Here is a 21363-nt window from a genome sequence, read left to right as displayed (position 1 = left end):
CAATTGGGCTTTTCTCCGGGTACAGCCCCGTTCCTTTATAGATTACTTATTCTGTAGTTCCACACTGTGGACATAACAGTATTGTGTATTATTCTGTTTAGTAAAATTTAATAATAAACAAGTTTATCAAGTTTAATAAATAAATTTAATAATAAAATATACAAATAAATAAACCGGTGTCACCCTCTTTTTTGGCAGGAGGCAATTAATACTGTCTAGAAAGCCCATGCCTTCAACTCCCCAACTTTGCCATGTCAATTCGTTAATTGGATCTATTTTGCATCTTGTAAATGACTACAAAACCAACCAACTTCTGAACTAGACAGGCTCTTCCAAGTTGGTACCCATTGTAAAATCTAACCAACATCCAAACACGATGCCTCCGTCTTCACAATGATAGTTTACCAATATGCAAATACATATAGATTTTATCATTTAATTAAGATATAGGTATATAGGTAGGCAAGCATCAGGCTTGACATATTTCCTGTTGCCAACTAGGAATTGGCAACACAAGGAAACAGAGCAATTTTAAAAAATAAAATGATTGTGTATTTATTTATGTAAATTAGAGAATATATGGCTTAAGGCCTGACAAAGCCCTAGCATCACTGCTAGTTACTAACTTATCCAAATCCATTATGAGAATTTATGGAAAAGCATAACTCAGTTGATTTCTGGTGGCCACTATGCTAGTTGTGGAAAAGCACACTTATTTTAAAGATTAACCTGGTCGTTCTGTTACAATGCCCATAGCAATTCCCTATAATAAAATATATAACTAAATAAAAATTTGAATCAAGCTCGAAAAAATCATAAAATAGGGAATGGCAGTGAAGGATTATGGGAAAAACACACGCGCACAAAGCCCGCTAAGGTGAAGAAACCACTGGCCAAGGTTGGCCATTAGGAAGCCCTTAGCCCTGTCCAGGCGCTTAATCCTATCCAGAAAACCCATAATTCTTTTCGTATTTATCGACCTGAATCCATCGATCGTTTTATTTCACCTCTAAATTCCTGTACATATCCCTCCCTTTTTAAACACTATTCTACCCAGAACGACAGAAAGCGCTTTTGACACAACTCCGCCACGAAAGAAAAAAAAAATCCAATTTAAAACAATATTTGGTTCAAAACGGGGCGTCCCCGTTACTTCCCTTCCCCCACCCTCCAGCCGCCTCAAGTTGCAGCTTTTTTACCTCAGCTGATGGTCCCGCCCCATCGGCCAGAAGGAAAACCGTTAGCCGCGTCCCGCCTTCCTCCCTCGTCATTGGGCCTCCCTCCAGCCGATCATCCCCTCTCGCCACTCTCATTGGCGGCGTGCGCGCGAGATCGCCGAAGAGGCCCGCCCCGGGAGCGGCCAGGCGGGCGGCGATAGGAGGAGAGGCTGTATATCATTTCGGCGGGCCTCTCCCCTCCGCTCTCCGCTCTCCCGTCGCGGGCCCCGCCCTCCGCTCGCCTCGGTGCCTGTCAGCGAAGGGATCGGCGCGGCCCGGCTCGCCTCGGCCCGGCCTAGTCCGGCCTTCTCCTCCGCGGGGCGGAAACCGGAGAAGGACAGAGCCCGTGAGGCGAGGAGCGAAGGCAGCGTCGCCATGGGAACCCGCGACGACGAGTACGACTATCTCTTCAAAGGTAGGACGGGGGCCCGGGGGGGGGCATGCCTGCCCCCCCTTGAGAAGGGGGGTCAGGGAGAAAGGGGGGGCGTCAGTGGCCATGGGATGTTGGGGCGCTGAAAAGACTCGGTAGGGAAGGGCGGGGTCGCGGGAGGGGCTTGGGAAGGGGCGTTGTGTGTGGGGGGGGGGTCGAGGAAGGGCCTGGGGTGAAGTTTAGCGGGGAGTGTAGCACTGGTTTTTTTTTGGGGGGGGGTGTCCAAAAGCGGGATCTGGGAGTGGGGGCGGCCCTGGGGGGGGGGGGAAAGGCAGCAGGGCCTGATCTGAAAGGAGTTCAAAATAGGGGGGGGGTTCAGTGGGGGAGAGCCCCCTGGGGAGTAAGAGGAGGGAGCAGGTGGGGTGGAAGTCCTTGGAGTTGGGGAGGAGGTTTGGGAAAGAAGGGGGCTTCAAAGAGAAAGGATGGCGATTTGGAAAGCTAGTAGAATGGGATTTCGGGGCCTCTGAAAAGTTGGAACTGGGCTAGGGAAGAAGAGGGGACTTGGGAGATTGTGGGTGCGTGGGCTGGAAGGGATGTCAAGTTAAGAAGGAGCCATGGGGTTTGTTGGGGGGTGGCGTGGGGAAATCTGGGACTTGGAAAATGTGGAGGAAGGGGTTGGGAAACTGGGGGCTTCAGGGGGAGTGGGGAGGCTATGAGCATGGAGGGGCTAGAAGAGGGTGGTTATTGTGAAACTGGCAAATCTGGAGGGTGGGCGATGGAATGACCGTTTAGGACAGGGGTAAGTCAAACTGCGGCCCTCCAGATGTCCATGGACTACAATTCCCAGAAGCCCCTGCCAGCAAATGCTGGCAGGGGATTCTGGGAATTGTAGTCCATGGACATCTGGAGGGCCACAGTTTGACTACCCCTGGTTTAGGAGGTTGACAGGAGGACAATGAGATAGGAGTGGGTGCTGGGAAAGGCCATGGAAACTGCAGTGGGGGTAGTGATTGAAATGAGTGGGAGGGAGCATGGAAAACAAGTTGGTTATGTGCATTCCCTGCCTATAGCCAAATTTTTTGCTTGCTGACCACCTTGGAAGCATATGTGGCATAAAACTCTAAATGCGGAGATTGGGGAATGAAGGGGGGGAGGGTTGAAGGGGTTTGACGGACTTCCCTGTGTATGAGTGTGCATGTATGCAATTTGGAGGAGGATGTATATGCAGTTGGTTTGTAATGAGCTTGAGGGTTGGATTGCAGCCTTTTGGAAAAAGAAAATGGGAAGAGATAGGAGCTAGAAGCTTGCTGTTGATGGGGGAGGGGCTGGAGTTTGAAAATGGGCCTGAGAGGGATTAAACACTACAAATTCTCTGAATTTTTGCCTTGTTACCCCAGGGTATCCTGACCTGGATAACCCAGGCTAGCCTGATCTCATCAGATCTTACAAGCTAAGTTGGGTCAATCCTGGCTTGTATTGGGATGGGAGTTCTCCCAGAAATGCCAGAGTTGTGGCATGGAGGCAGACAATGGGAAAACACCTCCGAAATGTCTCTTGGCTTTGGAATTCGTATGCTATCACCATAAATCAGCTATGATTTGATGGCAAACACACACACACATACATATCCAAGGTGCCTTATGGAGAGTGGCAGAGTGGAAGACCCTTGGACTGGTTATTGAAGGGCTTGGATGGGCAAGTCAGTGCTGAAAGTGGTGCAGACATAACAGAATGGCATTTGTGGAAGTGTGCATTGTTGAGGTCAGGGTGCTTTGATACGAAACGCAGAGCCATTTCTGTTGAGAAAGATGGCTGTGGGGGAGAGGCTAGGATGGGAAGGAATGGTGCAAATATCTCCTCTTCAGATACGTTTAGGCACAGTTTGGACATGACTTCGCACCTAACAACAACAACATATTTGGGGATTGGTGACTTTACAAACCAATGATGCTTTGTCATAAGGACTGGGAGTGTGAATACAACACTGAGCAATATGGAAAGCTTCTGGTCCACTGGTTCTACCCATAGAAATCTCCTTCCCTCCAAAATCTTGTGTGCTCCCTCCACAAAAAATGAGATTTGTCATATCTCTGCCCTAACTTTCTCTGGGCCACCTTTCTTGTTCCCATTACACAGTCTCTGAGCTTGCTAACCTTGGGCGCCAATGATCATTCTGTCAGCTCTTGAATTGTAATCTGCATTGTGTGTTAACCTTAACCTGCTAGGACCAAAATTGGTAGGATAGCTGCATGTCAACAACTGAAACATTCCCCACTAGGAATGTAACTCAGTCCTTTAAGTGCTGCTTAATTTTTGTTTAAAAGTACTCCCAAATGTAATTATAAATGCGTTTAGAACTTGGAAATTGTGAGAAGCAGCTATACTAGAAGGAAAGATTCAGGAACAAATAAAAGCAATGTAACAATATAATTCTAGCTGGGCCCACAAAATCACACAGCCCATCAGTTGTGTGACAGCCTACTGAGTTTCTAGTGACCGCCTTTTGTCTTGGGAGTTCCCAGTAAAAAACAATTCTGAACTTCAACCTGCAAGTTAGAAACCATGTAAAAAGCTCCCAAACAATAACAAACTGGTTTAAATAGAAGGATGGGAAGCAAACATTCATATTGGCTTTACCCAGATTCACTATTTTACAAACCTTTCCAACCCATTTTCTTACTGAAACATTTTTAGAAACAAGCCAGGTTTTGTCTATCTTTATTTTTCACAGTTGTTAACAAATCGGCAATCATTGCGTGTCTCAAATTGGAGACAATATTCTACACATACCCTAGCAACAATATTTTAGGGTCTTTGGTAATTATATGCTTGTCATATGCTCAATTTGGTTTAGAATGATTGTCCATATATAGGAGACAACTGGACGTGTCTGCCTTTCCAATACTTATCCCTTTTATCCCTGAAGTAGGGTGGCTCCCTGTATAGACACACTATAGCTGGTGTGATGTCCTGCTCGGAGCTCTCTTTAAAGCAGCCATTGTTGACAACTTCATATCAAATGGACACTTCTTGGATGATCTTGAACAAGTTGGACATAAGAGTGGCTTGCCTGAGGCTATGTGTAAAATATTTTGTCTTGTAAATGCTTCTTTGACTGGTTGGTTATATCGCTAGTATTTCTGTTGAGAGACTGCTAGGCAAAGGCCACAAAGTTTCGTTCTAGTCCAATTTTTCTCATCAGGACATTCTTCTTGTGCAACTTAGTGTGGCACAGGGAGGGAGGCAGGATGTGCTGGGTCAAAGTTCCTGTAGGCAGGGAATAAAACATGCTGCAGGGCATGAGTAAATGAACTGAGACACAACACTGCCTAGCAGTTAGTGAGACCTGTGGGAAAATTCCTCTCTGGCCCAGATATGGTAGTCATATGCCTCTTGTATCTGATTGTGCTGATTAAATAATAGTTTTCAGAGAATTTCATGGGAGCAGGGGACCATTTCAGACAAATGGCCTCCCTCTGGTGAAACTGTCCTGCAGAGGCATAGGGCTTGGATGGTTACCTGCTTTAGCATAAAACTTGTGTGGCTGATTAAATGCTAGCCTTCCCTTGTATTTCTCACCAAAAGCCTCTTTGCATTTAAAGGTCCTGAGCTGGGTCGTGCAGATCTGTTCTGATCGCAGTGGCACTTTCCTGTGGCACAAGGAGCCCTTCCTCTGAAGCAAGAGGGCAGGAAAACATGAGTGCTAGAACAGGATCCCATTTTCATATGCTTCCAGAAGGCACCTGGGTTGTGTTTTCCTTTCCCTTGGAATGATGATGTATGCACAAAGAGCTCTCAATGCTCTCTGCAGGCAGCACTGGCTTGGCACGGAGCTGGCAAATTTGGAAGTGCACTTTGGTCAGTCCTGTAGGGATTGCATTGGAGGTCATATCGAGGGTGATCATTGAACTGAACTATAAAGGCAAATGCCAGGACTTGCTGCAGTGACTATAAGAGTGCCAAAATAATTCATAGGCTCACCCACAACTCGATGCTTGAACGCTGTTTTGTATGCAGAGGGTCCTGGTTTTCATCACTGGTATGTCGAGTTACAGGATTGCAGATAGCAGGCGAAAAGTGTGAGACCCTGGAGAGTGGCTTAGAGGACACCATACTTGCTGTTGATGGACCAAGAATTTGAAGCGGTAGAAGAAAATGGCATGCATACAAAAGCACGGATTCTAGTGCTAAAAGGAAAACCTCAGTTTTTATCTTAAAATCAAGTTTGTAGTCCATACGATTGTATGTTATTTATTAATAATTGTAAAGTATCGTATATGACACTCCATAGAGTAAAATGTAAGGGATCCTTGCCACAAGAAGCTTGCTCTCTGAAATTTGACATAAGGTAGTGCAGGGGGTGGGGGTGGGGAGTTGTTTTCATGGCAGTCACATGAGGTTAGGCTTCATTTCACTAGGGAGGAGGACTGAAGGAGTTTGTGCCAAATATGTTTGGAAGTGTGTGGGCAAAGGCCTGCTGGAATCTCAGAAGCCAGAAGGATGATTGAAGAATAATTTTTAAGTCTTTGGAGGCTTGACTATCAGCAACCCCTGCAGTAGCCTGCAAAATCAGAATACACCAGGCAAAATGTTCCAGTAGCAGTGGCATTTTTCCTTTGGCACAAGATATGTTCCTCTGTGCACAAAAGGTAGATGGCATGGATGATCATTCTGCAGCTCCAAGTAGGCCAATAATAGTGCTCATTGACTCTTGGAGTCGTTGATAACCTGTGTGCAAGGAGGAGCCGTGATAACCTGCATGTTGCAAGAACAAGTTGGGTTGGCCTTGGGCTCAACCTGCATTTGAAAGTGCTGGTTTTGACCTCTAAAGTAGCGATCCCCAACCTGTGGGTCGCGGACCACATGTGGTCCGTCGACTAATTGGAGGTGGGCGGCGAAGGACGCCTTCTCCCCCCCCCCCCCCCGGCCCTTTACAACACACTTCGGGCGTCATTGTCTCCCATCACTCCCAGATGGGACTATCTCGTTGCAGAGAAACAAGCTCAGGGTTCCCATTGATTTGTCATTGTCATGAGTTAAAATTTTCATGAAAATAAAATGTTCCTTATGTTCATTGTTGTGGTGTGTCTGTATCTTATTTTGAAGGGATGTTTAAACATTACCATAGCAATCAGAGAGTGTTAGGGCAGTGGTTGAGAGTAGAAGAGTAAACTACCCCCCCCCACTGGGCCTCAGTAAAATTGTCAAGCATTGAGTGGTCCCCGGTGATAAAAAGGTTGGGGACCACTGCTGTAAAGCACAGCATGTTGTTTCGGCCCAGGATAACCAATGGGCTACTTGTTCTCATTTGAAAGTACTTCTCTGGACTGCCCTACACTTGAAGTGGGGAGGCTGGTGACACTGGGTAGCTGCCTTGATTCTGACACTGCCTCCAACCGCCTCCGTATTTTCTCCTTTTGGTCTGAAAGCACCAGGAAAGGGTCTAATTAATTTAGCAAGTGCCAGGGGTGTGCTGTTGTGTTCTTTGGTACTGTTTGTATTGTAGTGTCTGGTATTGAATATTGATTGTCTTGTAATTTTAATGAGCAAATAACACAAGCGCAGGTGAATTCCAGATGAAGTCCCGGTGTATTTTTTGTTTTGACGGGAGGTTTGTTTTGAGGAGCTTGCTGCTTCTGCCTCTTTGTCCTTTAAAACTTAATTCTGTTTATAAAGGCACTCTAGAGGAGAAACAGAAAGGAATTTCTGACACCTCAGATCAGGTGATTTACTATTGAAGCACCAGCTTCACAGCCCACTTTGCCACACACGTATCCACTGAAGCAGCTGTTAAAGTGGGCTGTAGTATAGGAAAGCTTATGCATCAACAAATCTGTTCTGCTTGTTACAGTGAAAGGGGGTCTTGTGGCCCCAGGAGGAGATGGTGTTTTTGTTAGGTGCGAAGTCGTGTCCGACTCGTCGCGACCCCATGGACAATGATCCTCCAGGCCTTCCTGTCCTCTACCATTCCCCAGAGCCCATTTACGTTTGCACCCACTGCTTCAGTGTCTCCATCCAGCCACCTCATTCTCTGTCGTCCCCTTCTTCTTTTGCCCTCGATCGCTCCCAGCATTAGGCTCTTCTCAAGGGAGTCCTTCCTTCTCATGAGGTGGCCAAAGTATTTGAGTTTCATCTTCAGGGTCTGGCCTTCTAAAGAGCAGTCAGGGCTGATCTCCTCTAGGACTGACTGGTTTGTTAGCCTTGCAGTCCAAGGGACTCGCAAGAGTCTTCTCCAGCACCAGAGTTCAAAAGCCTCAATTCTTTGACGCTCGGCCTTCCTTATGGTCCAACTTTCACAGCCATACACTGCAACTGGGAATACCATAGCCTTGACTAGACTTTTGTTGGCAGGGTGGAGGAGATGGTAGTGGGATGGAAATAGTTTAATATAATGGAGCTAGGTTCACTGGGGATATGGGAGGCTAGGGGCAAACAGAGGCTGCCCAGACAGTAAAAGGAGCAAAGTAGCAGTGATTCATGGTAATTGGCAGGAGGGAGAGTTATACTAAGGACTGGAGGAAGTTTTCAGAAATTCTGAAGCCATGATAAAAACTTTGAGAAAATTGTAATATATTTGCAGTGTTTACTTTATTTCCAAACCTAAATATTTTGTTATGTGATATAAGATGCCACATTTATAATTCAGTGTACAAAATGATCTTAATTGTCATATTTGTAGAATTTAAATATATAGCTTGGCGTTTTGTTTTGTTTTGCAAATTTGTTTGTGGAAATACAGGTAGAGAGTGCAAACATTATTCCTAAAGCCAAAGGAATCTGTTTCATGGTGTTTTTTTAGCAGTTGCCCAAATGTCCCAGTTTTTCTGAAGGATTTTTTTAAAGAGTCTTTGTTGGTGGGGAATGGGAAAAACATTTCCCCAGAATTTTTCTGCTGCTCCTCCCAAGCCTTTTCATCTCTAGTAACAGCCTGTGTGTACCTTGTAGCAGGGTTTGGGCCACTGTTGTTGCAGAGCCTTCAGCATAACTGGTTGCTTTGCTAGCTAACGTCCAGGCTCTGGGTTGAAGCTCAGCTTTGGCTGTGCTGTGGGCTCCTGAAATGCAACAAGCACCCCTTGCTATCCCTGCATATTTTTGCTAGACTGCAAGAAAGTTGGGCCAGCTAGTGTCCTTTGCTGGGTGCAGTGAGGTTCTATTTGTCACAGTGCTTCCTGTTTTTTTGCTGTGCTCCGTTTGCCTTACATGAATGAGTGTTGACTGTATATTCTCCTCCTGTTCTCTCCACCAGTTGTGCTGATTGGAGACTCTGGGGTGGGAAAGAGCAATCTCCTATCCCGCTTCACACGCAATGAGTTCAACCTGGAGAGCAAAAGCACTATTGGTGTGGAGTTTGCCACCAGAAGCATTCAGGTGGATGGGAAGACGATAAAGGCACAGATCTGGGACACCGCCGGCCAGGAGCGATATCGTGCGATCACCTCCGCGTAAGACTCAATGTCACACACATGGATTTGGGGCTCCTTTCAGTTAAGATTGAAGCAGGGGTTAGAAAAGTAGGTCTGTGACAGGGGTTAGGGGTTAGGGGAAAAGTAGGTCTGTGACAGGGGTTAGAAAAGTAGGTGTCTCTGCCCTGTTTCTTGAGCAGTAGAGCCAATGGACCTTAGTCTGAAGCCAGTCTGGAGCCAGTGCAGCATTGTTAATCTCCCTCATCGAGAGTGCAGCTTCCAGTTCCCTCTTTCACCGTTTGCTTTAGGCTAGGTTCACATACACAGCAGAACAAAGTGCTGGAATGATACAATGGGGCTCAGATTGCAGGTGAAGGATTATCAGAGGTTCTGTGCATTGATTATTCCTTGTAAGTGAAAAACTACCTGACTTAGCTGGCCCAATATTGGAAGCCAAGTCAGATTGACCCTGTGTAGTATTCGGATGGAATATTACCAAGGAATACCAGGGTCACTATGCAAAGCCAGACAACAGTAAACCTTCGCTGAGCATCTCTTGCCTTCAAAACTCTACCGGGTCACCATAAGTCAGCGGTGACTTAACAGCAAAAACCAACAACAAAGTGGCAAAGACTTATAGCTTAACCTTTCATACACACTTATCCCAAATACATTTTTTTTAATTGCTGGATGCTTTTTAATGACTGAGCATTAAGAAGTTAATTTCCCCTCCCTGCAGAAGTGATTTGGCTCATTCTGTGATCTTGTTCTCTTGCATGTGTAGACTAAGCCTTGTTTGTTTTGAAAATATACCAGCTTTTTCTTTGTTAAATTTAAAATGTTCCCATGGCCATGGGCTTTTTCATAAAAGTAAAAATAGACCAAGAGAGGCTGAGATCAGATCTCCATTAAAGAAGCTAGAGCTGGATGGAAAAGATATTGTACATTTGGGGGAGGGGCATAATCCCAGACAGTCCTATGTTTTTTCTGCCTTGTGGGCCTTCTTGCATTGAGTTCCTGAGCAACTCAGCTGCCTGCTCAAGGCTTCTCCCTGTCCCTCGCTTGTTTGTCTATCCAAACAGATTTTTTTCTCCCTCACTTTTGAATTTTTGCTACCTTTTGCTTTTTTCCAGATAAACATTTTCCTGTGAAAAGCTATGACTCTTAAATGCCTCCAACCCCGGTGCACAGTCTAATAAATAGCTGAGGATCAGCTGTTTGGTGAGCTCTTTCTCAGTCAGCCAAATCAAAGCTGCATAGATTTGAATTCTCTGATCCACCTCTTTTAAACTAATAGGAATGTGCGCTTCACTTTACTCCCCAAATTTTAGTCGAGCTCCTGTGAGGGCCTTGTTTCTGTGTATTAGTTTTAGCAGCACATGAAGCTTGCTGAACAAAACACAAATTCTCCAGTTTGTTTTTAAAGTAAAAACTGGTCTGGGTGCTTAATCCTGTCCTTTACTTGAACAGTTAAAGCTACTATATAATTGGCAGAATGCTAGCTTTCACAGAGCCAACAGCAAAATCTTGCAAAATCGGCTACATTCAAGTGTTTGCCTAGCCCACTATCCTTCCCTGTTGACTGACATTAATTTAGCAAACGGAAAGCCAGCCGAATGGGGACTGAATCCTTGCTTGCAAAAATAAAACATTTTTGTGCCAGGTCTTGGAGGGAAAGTCCTGCTTTAGTTCTCAGGAAGGAAAGCTTGCTCAGGGCTTCTGAGCAGCCAGCATTTTTCATAACATCATTGGAGAGACATCTTCTAGTGTCATCCTTATGCTGAGTTACTACTAGCTGCCAAAAGTCCCAACTAACGAATTGCCCAATATAACTGTATTTAAAATAACTTAGAATATCTGCTTGCTGTCTCTTGGTGTAGCAAAACCATAAAAAGACCACACCAACCCCACTACAAATTTCCAATACATCTAAACAGTAAGGGGTGGGGGACCCAACCAGACATTAATATTTGAGGAAGAATTGTGGGGGGTTATAAATGCTGGCACACTTCCGCTTACTAAGGCTTGATGGGGCAAAACAGTCTGAGGTATCCTGGCAGGTATATCTATTCTAGTAAGTCTCTTCTTCACTTTTTCTTTGTTGTTGCCTTGTAAGCCTTTTTCTGCCATCTGTAATGGTATGGAGACCCCGATCTGTGTGTCATTTTTTTTAAAAGCCCAGACTGGGCTAGATGTGCTAACCTCTCACTATAGTGGAAGTACTATTACCAAGATGCCCTATGTGTGGACTTCTGGAAGCATTTGGCTGGTCCCCCTAATGGGCTGAGGTAGGCTTCTGATTCTGTCTGCCAAGGGCCATTTGTAGGTTCTCCTTTGTCGTGCTGTTTTCAGATACTACCGTGGAGCTGTTGGGGCACTTCTGGTTTATGACATTGCCAAGCACTTGACATATGAGAACGTGGAACGTTGGCTGAAGGAGCTGCGGGATCATGCAGATAACAATATCGTCATCATGCTGGTGGGGAACAAAAGCGACTTGCGTCACCTGAGGGCTGTGCCCACAGACGAGGCCCGTGCTTTTGCAGGTTGGTTGGCCCCTGTGGCTTTGGCCATTGGGTTGAAAAATACTGCCTTTTAGCAGCCGGTGTTAGGAGTAGCCTTGTTTCTGGGCTCTGAGGCACAGAGCACATTTTTCCGAATTCCACACTGGAAGGTGATAGGAATGACTGCTCCTTGCTGGAAAGCTTTGAGTTAGTTGCTGAGAGGTGGTCATGGTGTCATTCATGAAGCAGCCTTATTCAAAGTCTAGGGCAGGGGTCCCCAACCTTTTTGAGAGTTGAGCATCTTTGGAAATCTGGCACAGCATGGTGGGCCCAGCCACGGAACGGCACCCACAAAATGATTTCTGTAGCTTTCTTTCAGCCACACAGTGACGATCCTTGTGCAGTGGTGTCAGCCGTGTTGTGGTTAAGAGCAGTGGCTTCTAATCTGGTGAACTGGGTTTGATTCCCCGCTCCTCCACATACAGCCAGCTGTGTGACCTTAGGCTATTCACAGTCCTGTCAGAGCCGTTCTCACAGAGCACTTCTGTCAGAGCTGTCAGCCCCACCTATCTCACAGGGCATTTTTTGTGGGGAGAGTCAGGGAAGGCATTTGTAAATTGCTTAGAGACTCTTTTGGGTAGCGAAAAGCAGGGTGTAAAACCCAACTCTTCTTCAAAGCAGTGTTTTCAAAAATCTGCAAAGTTGATTAAAACTCTGGTCAAGACAGGAATTTTTGTTGGGCAGAAGCCCCACCCAATCATGCCCACTGTCTCAAAACATTTGGTGTGACCAGGCAAAGTGTAGGTGGACATTATTGGTCCTTTGGGCACTGCATTGGGAACGCCTGTCCTAGGGGGGGTGAGGCATAGGCAGCGAGTGGGAAAACCTTGAGTAGAGGCATGCCTGCTTATTAAAGCAACGGCTGTAATCTTTGCTGTTGACGGAATCTTAGAGTGCATTGCCTGCATCCCTTACTGCATGCATCCCTTACTGCATCCCTTTGATGAAGCCCATCAAACTGTGCTGACATTTGAGGGAGTTGGGCAAAGCAGGGAGGATGCGATTCCTAAAGCAGCAGACTACAAGCACAAGACACTTGCACTATGTACTATGTTTTATTGTTCTTATTACTGTTTTTAGGGGATTGATTTTATGTAACCGGCCTCGAGCGTCCGGGGGGGGGGGGAGGCGGGATATCAATTAAATATTAATAATAATAATAATAATAATAATGATAGCTGCTGCCATCAAAGGCTCATGGTGGTTTCGCAGGGTAAGCTGAGCAAAGCCAGTTTAGCTGAGAAACCCAGGGACTAAGATGGGAGAAAGGGAATTGAGGCAGAGTGAGGTTGACCCCTGCCTGCAGGTAAACAAAAGAAATGACATGTCAGCTTTAAATTCTTTCTCCTGTTGTTATTTCCCCCTCCTCAAGAGTCCAGAGAATAAAAGGGAGGGTGGGGAAACATCCACCTATTGAATAAAGTCCATTGTTGCTTTTGGTGAGCCCTTGAGCTGGAAGTCAAAATAAATAACTCTCTCTTCTTACCCTGCCTGTTTCCTGCCAGAAAAAAACAACTTGTCTTTCATTGAAACATCAGCACTTGATTCAACAAATGTAGAAGAAGCTTTCAAGAACATTCTCACAGGTAAGAACTTCAGGCAGGAGAAGTCACTGAAGGAGCATGGGGGGGAAGGGGTTAGGATGGCAAGTGGAATGCAAAGGTACAGGTATTCTGTGGGGTTAGGCCTTGGGCTTTTGCCCAGACCCAGGCTGCCACACATCTCTCAGCATCTTGGTGGTTTAGCACAAACATTCTCAATGGGGGTCATATGGCTCCCTGTGCGGCCCTGGCACATTTGAAGGGGGGCACAGTCTAAAAAAATGTGAGAAGTCCTAAGGGCTTGTGGGGGCCCCTGGCAACTGAACTGATGAAATACCCTTTTTGTTATGTACGTCATCATTAATTACTAGAAAGTTCAACTTTCATCACCACCCAGAAACATCATAGTGAGGGGCGGCATATAAATTAAATTAATAAAGAAAAAGAAAACATGTAATCCATTCTTTCGTGTCTGCTCGAATTAATGCCTTCCAGAAAAGAATGTACCCTTAGTCTAATGTTCTAGAAATCTGTCACACACCCATATATGGCGAAGTACGTCAAGTATAGTCAGTGCACTCTTAGCTTAGGCCTTTTTGAGCCTAGCTCGTTGTGCAAGCAGCCAGCCTACTGCAGGGGGCCCTGGAACCTGAGAAGAGCTGCTAAGAGGGCCATGGCCCCCCAAAAAAGGTTGAGGCTGGCTGGTTTAGCAAAGCTGAGTGGTGGAACATCTGCTTGGTATGTGGAAGGTCCCCCTTGGCATTTCAGTTTGAAAGGATCAGGTAGTGGGTGATATGAAGGCCTGTGCCTGAGTTCTTGGGGAGCAGTTGCCAGTCTGACTAGACAATATTGTCCTTGATGGACTAGCAGTCTGATTCGATGTAAGATCGCTTCATGTGTTCATGAGTGATTCTCCAGCAGAAAGCAATACAAAACCACATTAATTTGTTAAAATAAGAATGAAGGGGGAAGGCCAGGAACATCTGGGCAGTTCTGCCTCAGCACAGGGAGATGAGTCTGGGCACTAGCTTGTTGCTTTGTTCTAAAATCTTCAGACTACTTTTCATGTCTTCAGTTGCCTTTCATTCTTCCTCCCTGGTGGGTTGTTTTGAGGGTGGAGCAGGAAGGTACCACAGCGATAAAGACCCTGCTTCTAGTGGGAGAGGGTCATGTTGTGTAGCTAGTTGGTAACCAGGAGGCCATGATTTGATGTGGTAGGGGTATTGATGCTGGGAGCCTGTGAAATTGCCAAGCCTTATATAATAACAAGAACAGGGAGAGATCTTCACTAACACCTGAGGTTGATTGACTGGAGATTAAACCTGCGATCTTCTATATACAGAGCCACTGTCTCCTCCTTTGCCAAAGGCACCAATAACTTTATCCCAGGGACCCAGCTCTCTCTGCTGACTGGCTATTTTGCCTTGACTAGTAAAGCACATCCCCCAGCTTTTTTTTTTACAAGCTTCCTAGCTGATAATGCTCATGGGAATACCTGGTATTTCCAGGGGGGACTCCTGTGTTTTTACTTTAATTGCATGTGTACTGTTTTGGGAACCTGGGGCCCCTTGTGACTTCTTGCATTGTTTTTACACAACCAAAAAGAAGAGGAAAGTTTGGCTTACTGTATTTGAGAGCATCACAGTACACAGTTCCATGTTGGATGATGCAGTTAGGGTAGAGAATGCAGTGGGGGTAGGGAAGGGCATGTGCATGCTTTCCCCTGCCCCAGCCAAAGCAAATAGATTTTCAGAGGGGATGTTGTGGTTCCCCATAGGCTACCTCCAAAACTCCATAGGCACTTCCATCCTGCTACCAGTTGGCTCCAGCAGTGTGCAGCCGCACATGCATGCTGGGTTCCAGAAGCCCTTCTCGGTTCAGACAGAGCAGAAGTGAGGCCAGTAACTTGCATGGCATGAGAGCAGGTTCCCTCCCCCCCAAGACACCCCCTCCAAATAATGTCCAAATAATCTAACGAACGCAAAGCTGTGTCAATGTTCCTGTTCCTGTTTAATTATTGTTCTGGTTGACATGTTATGTTATGATGGTTATACTTGTTGTAATTGTTGCAACGTTCAATGTATTTACCCCGTGATGTTATATGTACATGGCCCAGAGCTGTATGGAAGGGCAGTATAAAAATCTAAATATCTGCATCATCCATAGTTCTGCTGAAGACGTACAAGGGTTCCTTGGTAGGCAGATAGATCAGGAAAAGTTCCTTCCAGGTGCAGAGTTTGAAACAGCCATACCACGACTTCAGCATCTTGGGGGAGATGAACCTTGTCCAAGTTGCTTCACCCTTGCCTTTGTAATGGGAACCCTGCTGGACCTTGCTTTTTGTTCCTTGAGTCATCTAGTATTCTCTTCAAAGCTTTGTGTTGCATTCATGAGGGAAACAGCTGGGGACTAAAATTACCTTGTGTAGCTGGTGTTCATAATCTATACAGCCTTCAAGGGGTTAGACCAGCTGCCTGTTGTCACATTCATGGTGATTTTCTCATCTCTTAAACTCGTAACTGGCAGATTCAGGAGGGTAGCCATATTGGTCTGAAGCAGCAGAACAAAGTTTGAGTCCAGAAGCACCTTTAAGACCAACAAAGTTTTATTCAAGGTGTAAGCCTTTTGTGTGGACAGACACTTCTTCAGATGCACTGAAACCAATGTTGCCATTCCATAGATATAGATAGACTTGATCCAAATGTGGAGTCCTCAGTATCACTGCAGACTGCAGACAATCTATACAAGAGCCAGCTTGGTGTACTAGTTAAGAGCCTTTAATCCGGAGAGCTGGATTTGAGACCCCACTCCTCTGCAGTTAGGTAACCTTGGCCTACTCATAGTTCTGTTAGAGCTGTTCTCAGAGACCAGTTCCATCACAGCTCTCTAAGCCCCATCTACCTCACATGATGTCTGTTGGGGGGTGGGGGGAGGAAGTGAAGGGATTGTAAGCTGCTTTGAGAGTCCTTTGGGTAGTGAAAAGTAGAAGCCAACCTTCTGTATGTTTCTGCGCATTTGAAGCAGGCCACAAACATGAGGATGAAAGTACCCAAGCAAAAAAGCATTGAGCAAAGATTTGTTTCAGCTGTGAGGCCCACATGGCTCTGTGCTTCCATTCATTGGTCCTGTTGCCCTGGCTGCGTGCTTCATCCCGGAGAAAACCCAGGTCTATATCTGAGCCCCTTCTCATCTCCTTTCTCCCCCCCTCAGAGATCTACCGCATCGTGTCTCAGAAGCAGATTGCAGACCGATCTGCCCATGACGAATCTCCTGGAAACAATGTGGTGGACATCAGCGTGCCCCCCACCACCGACGGACAGAAATCCAACAAACTCCAGTGTTGCCAGAACCTGTGACGACCTGAGGCATGCTTCTGCCTCTCACATTGCCTGTGCTTCACTTAGAAACTTGTGTGCACTCCTCCGGTGTCTCCCGTCATTTGGTGACTCTCATTTCATTATCACAACCCCACTCCACCATACCTCTTCTCGCTGATCTTAAGAGTGATACCCATCGGGCTAGCATTCCTTTGCCTCTGGTGAATCCTGGTAGAATTATTTTTTGTAAAGGGGAGGGGTTGATTATAAACATTTGAGTCAGCAGATGGTTGGGATTTGGTGTTACCTTACTTATGAAATGCCACGGGACACACTGACACCGCCCCAAACATTCTTAATCCTCTCCCCCCCTCGTTCTCACTTGAAGGAACCGAAGGAGATTTTGGTGGTGGTGGTTGTAGTGGCAGAAGAAATAACTGCACTTGGGGACTGGGACTTAGATTCTTCCACAGGTGCCCGAGAAAAGACCCATTCCACCCATGTTTCAGTTTTCCAGCTGGTTGGGAGAAGACCTGGGTTTAGGTTTCTACTGCTCACACACACACATGCACCTCAAAAAGCTGTTCAAAAACATCCCTTTCCTCCCCTCCACATGTAGAGTTGGTCTCACACTGTAGTTCTCCCTGCTTCCCACCGATGGAAGTGTTTATTTTCACGTTTTCTGTCTCTTTGTTTTCCAGATTGGGAACAATGAAGTATGTCTTTGCATTATGTTTTTGTTCTTCTCCGGCTGTGCAGAAGCTGTATATGAAGTGGCTTCTAGTGCTCCCCCCCCTAGGGCTTTCTGTTAATCAGCCTCTGTACAATTTAAGTGCCAGCCTAATGGCTTTGGTAGAGCCTTCTTGCAGTCTGTAGAAATGATGCCGCTTTGCTCTGTAGAGAAATCTTTCCTTGGAGACCTCCCAGATTCTGTCTCTCTCTCTGCATGCTGTTCTGTCCCTCAGTCTCATCCCTCTTCCCTTCTTCCTTGTGCGTGCAAAAACAAAACTGACCCTGGAGTGAGTGTGAAGCAATATTTTTCATGCCATGTACATAACTCGCACTGGTAAGGTTCCTGACTGATTATAATTGTAGAGAACTCAGTAACTTTTTTGTAACACTTTAAACAAAAGCATCTCAGAGCTGATTGCTGTCTGCCTTGTGGGTTTCCTGCTTTACTTCGGTCCCCCTCTCCCCTTGTGCTGTTGCTGCCTCTCTTGTTTTCCTGAATGGTTCTTTTTCTAGAAAAACTTGATTTTTTGGGGTTCTAAATGATTGTATCAATATGATGTACCAGAACTCTGACATCATGCAGGGCTAAAACACCACCAAAACTTAAATCACAATGGACAGAAAAGGTTTTCCTAGTGCTGTTCCTTCTGATTTTCTCTCACCCTCTCCAGTCCTCTACTAGTTGAAGATCTGTGTCAGGTTTTTCATAGAATTTTGGATTGGGGAGAGAGGTTGCTTGTGGAGTAGAGAGATGGGACTGCCCCTGATAGGCTAAAATCTGTGATTGCTGCCTAGTAGCACTTGGGATTTTTTTTTAAAGATTGAATTCTGCTTCCTAGACTGCCCTGCTTGCCACATTAGTGTGGGGGATATGTTTGTGTATGTAAACTTGGGAACAGGTTAGGGGCTACTGGTTGCTGTTGGATGCTGTTTTTATGGTCAGGTTTAAGAAAAAGATCTTTTGGCAGTTGGGCAAAAGTGATCCCATTGAATTCAACTACTGCTCATCTGGTGGTGTAGTTTTTCCTCAACCTGTAGGAATGAGTGTAGGACCACACATCTTTAGCTCATCTGCCCATTGGGAAGTTGAACTTCTTGGCCTGTCCTTGGATTTGCGATCTCTTGGGAAGGGAACATCTGGCGTATTCATTGAGGCCAGGCAGAAGCAGGAGATGGTCTCTGTCTGGGTTTTGTGGCCTGGCTGCTGAGTCACAGCACATACAAGAGACCCAGAGGGGAGGAGCTTGGAGAGCTGTTTTTTTAGGCGGCAGAGCGGCACTGCACACTGTGTCCAAGGGTTTCTTCTTGGCCTAATAAATTCTCTTGGCTTGGGAATGGGGAGAGCTCTGAGCAGCCTGAGCTTTAATCTCTGCATCCTTCTGACCTCCTAAGCTGCCTTTTCATTGGCCTCCAGCACAATCTCCTAAAATGATCCACTTGCTGCTGGTGAGAGGGTTGTTGATGCAATTGAGTTTTATGCATGCGTCCATCCCTCTGATATTTTGAAGGATTTGGTTTTTTCCCCCCTCTGGCCTGGTCTCTTCTCCCCTCCAAAAACACAGCCATTTTAATACATCTTTAATTGGGGAGGGGGAAACAGGCTTTTGGCAAAGTGCCCAGTAGATGTGCACTCCCCATCCCTTCAAGGCAATCAGTCTCTTGCTGCTTTTGAGTTGATTTTGAAGAAGTTCTCCCTTTCTGGGGAGTCTAAAAACCTCTTCAAGAAAACAAAGTTGAGAGAGGGCAAGATTAAATGGAAATTACCCAGTGCCATTTCACAGTGAACCCTTGACAGATGTGTTACCTAGCATTGGATGGGATGGGCTATAAGTGGTATTTCCTGTACTGGGGAGATTATCCTCACAGAGACACACTCCTTTGTTGCTGCAGAATAATTCCAGGATACTGCTAGTTGAGCCTTGGGGCTTACTAGAGTGTACAAGGATTATGCTGTATGGGGGGAGGTGTCAGCGAAGAGCAGATGGAGGTCACAAGTTCTAAGCAATTGATGGTTGCAGAGAGTTGAGCCACTGACTCCCATATTCTCAAACCTTAATTCCTTAGCTGTGTCTTTCTACTGTAGTCAGCATCCTGGCTGAAGCTGGTGCAAGCAGGCATGGCGGGGAGAGGGCAGGGGAAGCTCTGTATCCCTTTGTACACCTACGTCTTTATTTGAGGTGAGGCCTTTGGTTCTGTGGGAGGTTTACTGCTTCCCTGCAGTCCTCTGGTCAGGATCTTGCAATGAAAACTCCAGGCCTACTGGAGACTGAGAACAAAACTTGTTTTCCCTCTGCAGCAGCAGTGACTGATGGGGTGGGGTGGGGGTCCTGAGGTTGGGCGAAGCTGAGTTTGTGCAGGGGGACAGTAGGCAGGCAGACTGCAGCACTTTGTCCAAATTGTTCCTCGCCCACACTCAGACTTGAAGGATGGAAAGCTTTCTGTATACTCTTATCTTTCTCTTGAGCTGAATCTCTTCACCTCTCCAACATGTCCAGGGATGCTAGAGCAATCCTTAGCACTCGGCAATAGGTGCAGCCCCCTTTCAACCTCTGCTTTTTCAAGAGAGTAACACATACATTCTCATGCCAATTATGGAAAAGGCGCATACCTTATTTGTAAGGCTGCTCTTTTTTTTTCCTGACCATGATAAAATCCATCGCAGCAATCAGGGAGGGGGGCAGATCCAGAAAGGGGTCAGGGCCACAACCCAGTTCTCCTTCTGCAGCACTGCAGCTTGTCACAGGTCATCAGCCAGGTTCAGCGGCCTCCTCTTCCTTGTATTGGCGAGGAGGCCATGAAACACTCCGCAGGCCACTTTGGTCTGTAATATCGGTTTTGTAGGGAAAAGATTTCTTTTCCTTCTCATTTGCTTCCTGCTGACTCTTCTGTTAAGTGCAATTTCCCTTGTAAATACTCATTTGACTTTTGTGCATGGTTATTATGTATTGTGGATATAAAGATGGCCGAACCAAGTGGTATGTGTCTGTCTGTCGTTTCAAGATGAGACCACATGCAGCATTTACACTCCCAGCCCGGGTTTTGATTTCATAGGAAAAGAACCAAATGAGGCATTGAATCTCTTGAGATCTCTGATGTCTTTGGGTTTTGGGGTATGAAGCTATGCCTGCTGAGATTGAGTCTGTATCCAAAAGGATGAGTGTGTGTATATATATGGACATATATATATATAGGCTGTTTCAGACAGGTCCACAAGGGGATCTTCCCAAACAAATTCAGACAGTTTGAAATTTTAGTCCTCTTGTAAGAGGAAGTCTTTCACTACATGTGCCCTCTCCCTCCCAAGAAGCCTGCTGTTCATTCCTCACATTCAGATCATGTGAGCTGTGGGGATACAGGCAGGGGGTTATCCTGTTTCCCAACTGCCTGAGGAAGACAAATGGTCAGCTTCCAAACACCAGGGCTTCCGTAGCTGTTTGGACCCCAAACTTCTGAATCCAAGTCTGACACCACGCATCCAAGTCTGACACGCATCAAATTGCGCTTCTACTGGAAGCAAACGATGGGAGGTTTGTTGATGGGCACAGTTTTCTGTTAGGGAAAACACCTCTGGCCTGCATAGCTCAGGCTAACCCATCTTGTCAGAGTTTGGAAGCTGAGCCAGGTGAGCTTTGGGTAATATTTGGATGGGAAATCAAGGGTTTGACACGGAGACAGGCAACAGCAACCCATCTCAGAATGCTTTGTGCCTTAAACTCTGGGTCAAGGGTTGTGAAACTGTGGCTCTCCAGATGTCCACAGACTACAATTACCATGAGCCCATGCCTGCCAGGAGCTCATAGTAATTGTAGTCCATGGGCACCTGAAGAGCCACAGTTTGGCCACCCCTGCCCTACAGGGTCATCATAAGTCAGTTGTGACTTCATGGTACTGTCCACTACCAAGGGAACTTAAGAAACAGTGTTCTTTGACCGTACCATGCTGACCTAGATGTGGTTTTATTTTCCAAAGATGACACTGCCCCACATTTATAAGGTATACATATGTACCTTTTCTTCAGACAAATGCTACAACAAAACAGTTGCCACATCTTCCAAAGTATCTCTTTTTTTATATGCAAACTGCTTTCCCAACAGCTGTGTAAGGAGATGAGGGTCCATATTCAGAACTGGGACAGAGTTGTCAGGCAGACTTCTAGTTTTGGTTGAACCCAAAAGAGACTCTCTGGGAGGGCTTTGATTGGCTGATCTAGTCCCAGAAT

General features: G+C 46.0%; 1 protein-coding gene across 1 annotated transcript; it reads left to right on the top strand.

The window, feature by feature from the left end:
• Positions 1 to 1420: 1420 nt before the first annotated feature.
• On the top strand, positions 1421 to 20116 carry RAB11B (RAB11B, member RAS oncogene family). Its single transcript, XM_077331737.1, has 5 exons — positions 1421 to 1632; positions 8834 to 9029; positions 11343 to 11536; positions 13060 to 13140; positions 16306 to 20116. The coding sequence occupies exons 1-5, from the start codon at positions 1593 to 1595 to the stop codon at positions 16449 to 16451; spliced, it is 657 nt and encodes a 218-aa protein (XP_077187852.1). The 5' UTR covers positions 1421 to 1592; the 3' UTR covers positions 16452 to 20116.
• Positions 20117 to 21363: the final 1247 nt, after the last annotated feature.

Source organism: Paroedura picta, chromosome 4 (assembly GCF_049243985.1).
Source record: "Paroedura picta isolate Pp20150507F chromosome 4, Ppicta_v3.0, whole genome shotgun sequence".
Lineage (NCBI taxonomy): Eukaryota > Metazoa > Chordata > Lepidosauria > Squamata > Gekkonidae > Paroedura > Paroedura picta.
Note: the sequence above shows the minus strand (reverse complement) of the source record. Positions and strands in the feature narration are given on the sequence as shown.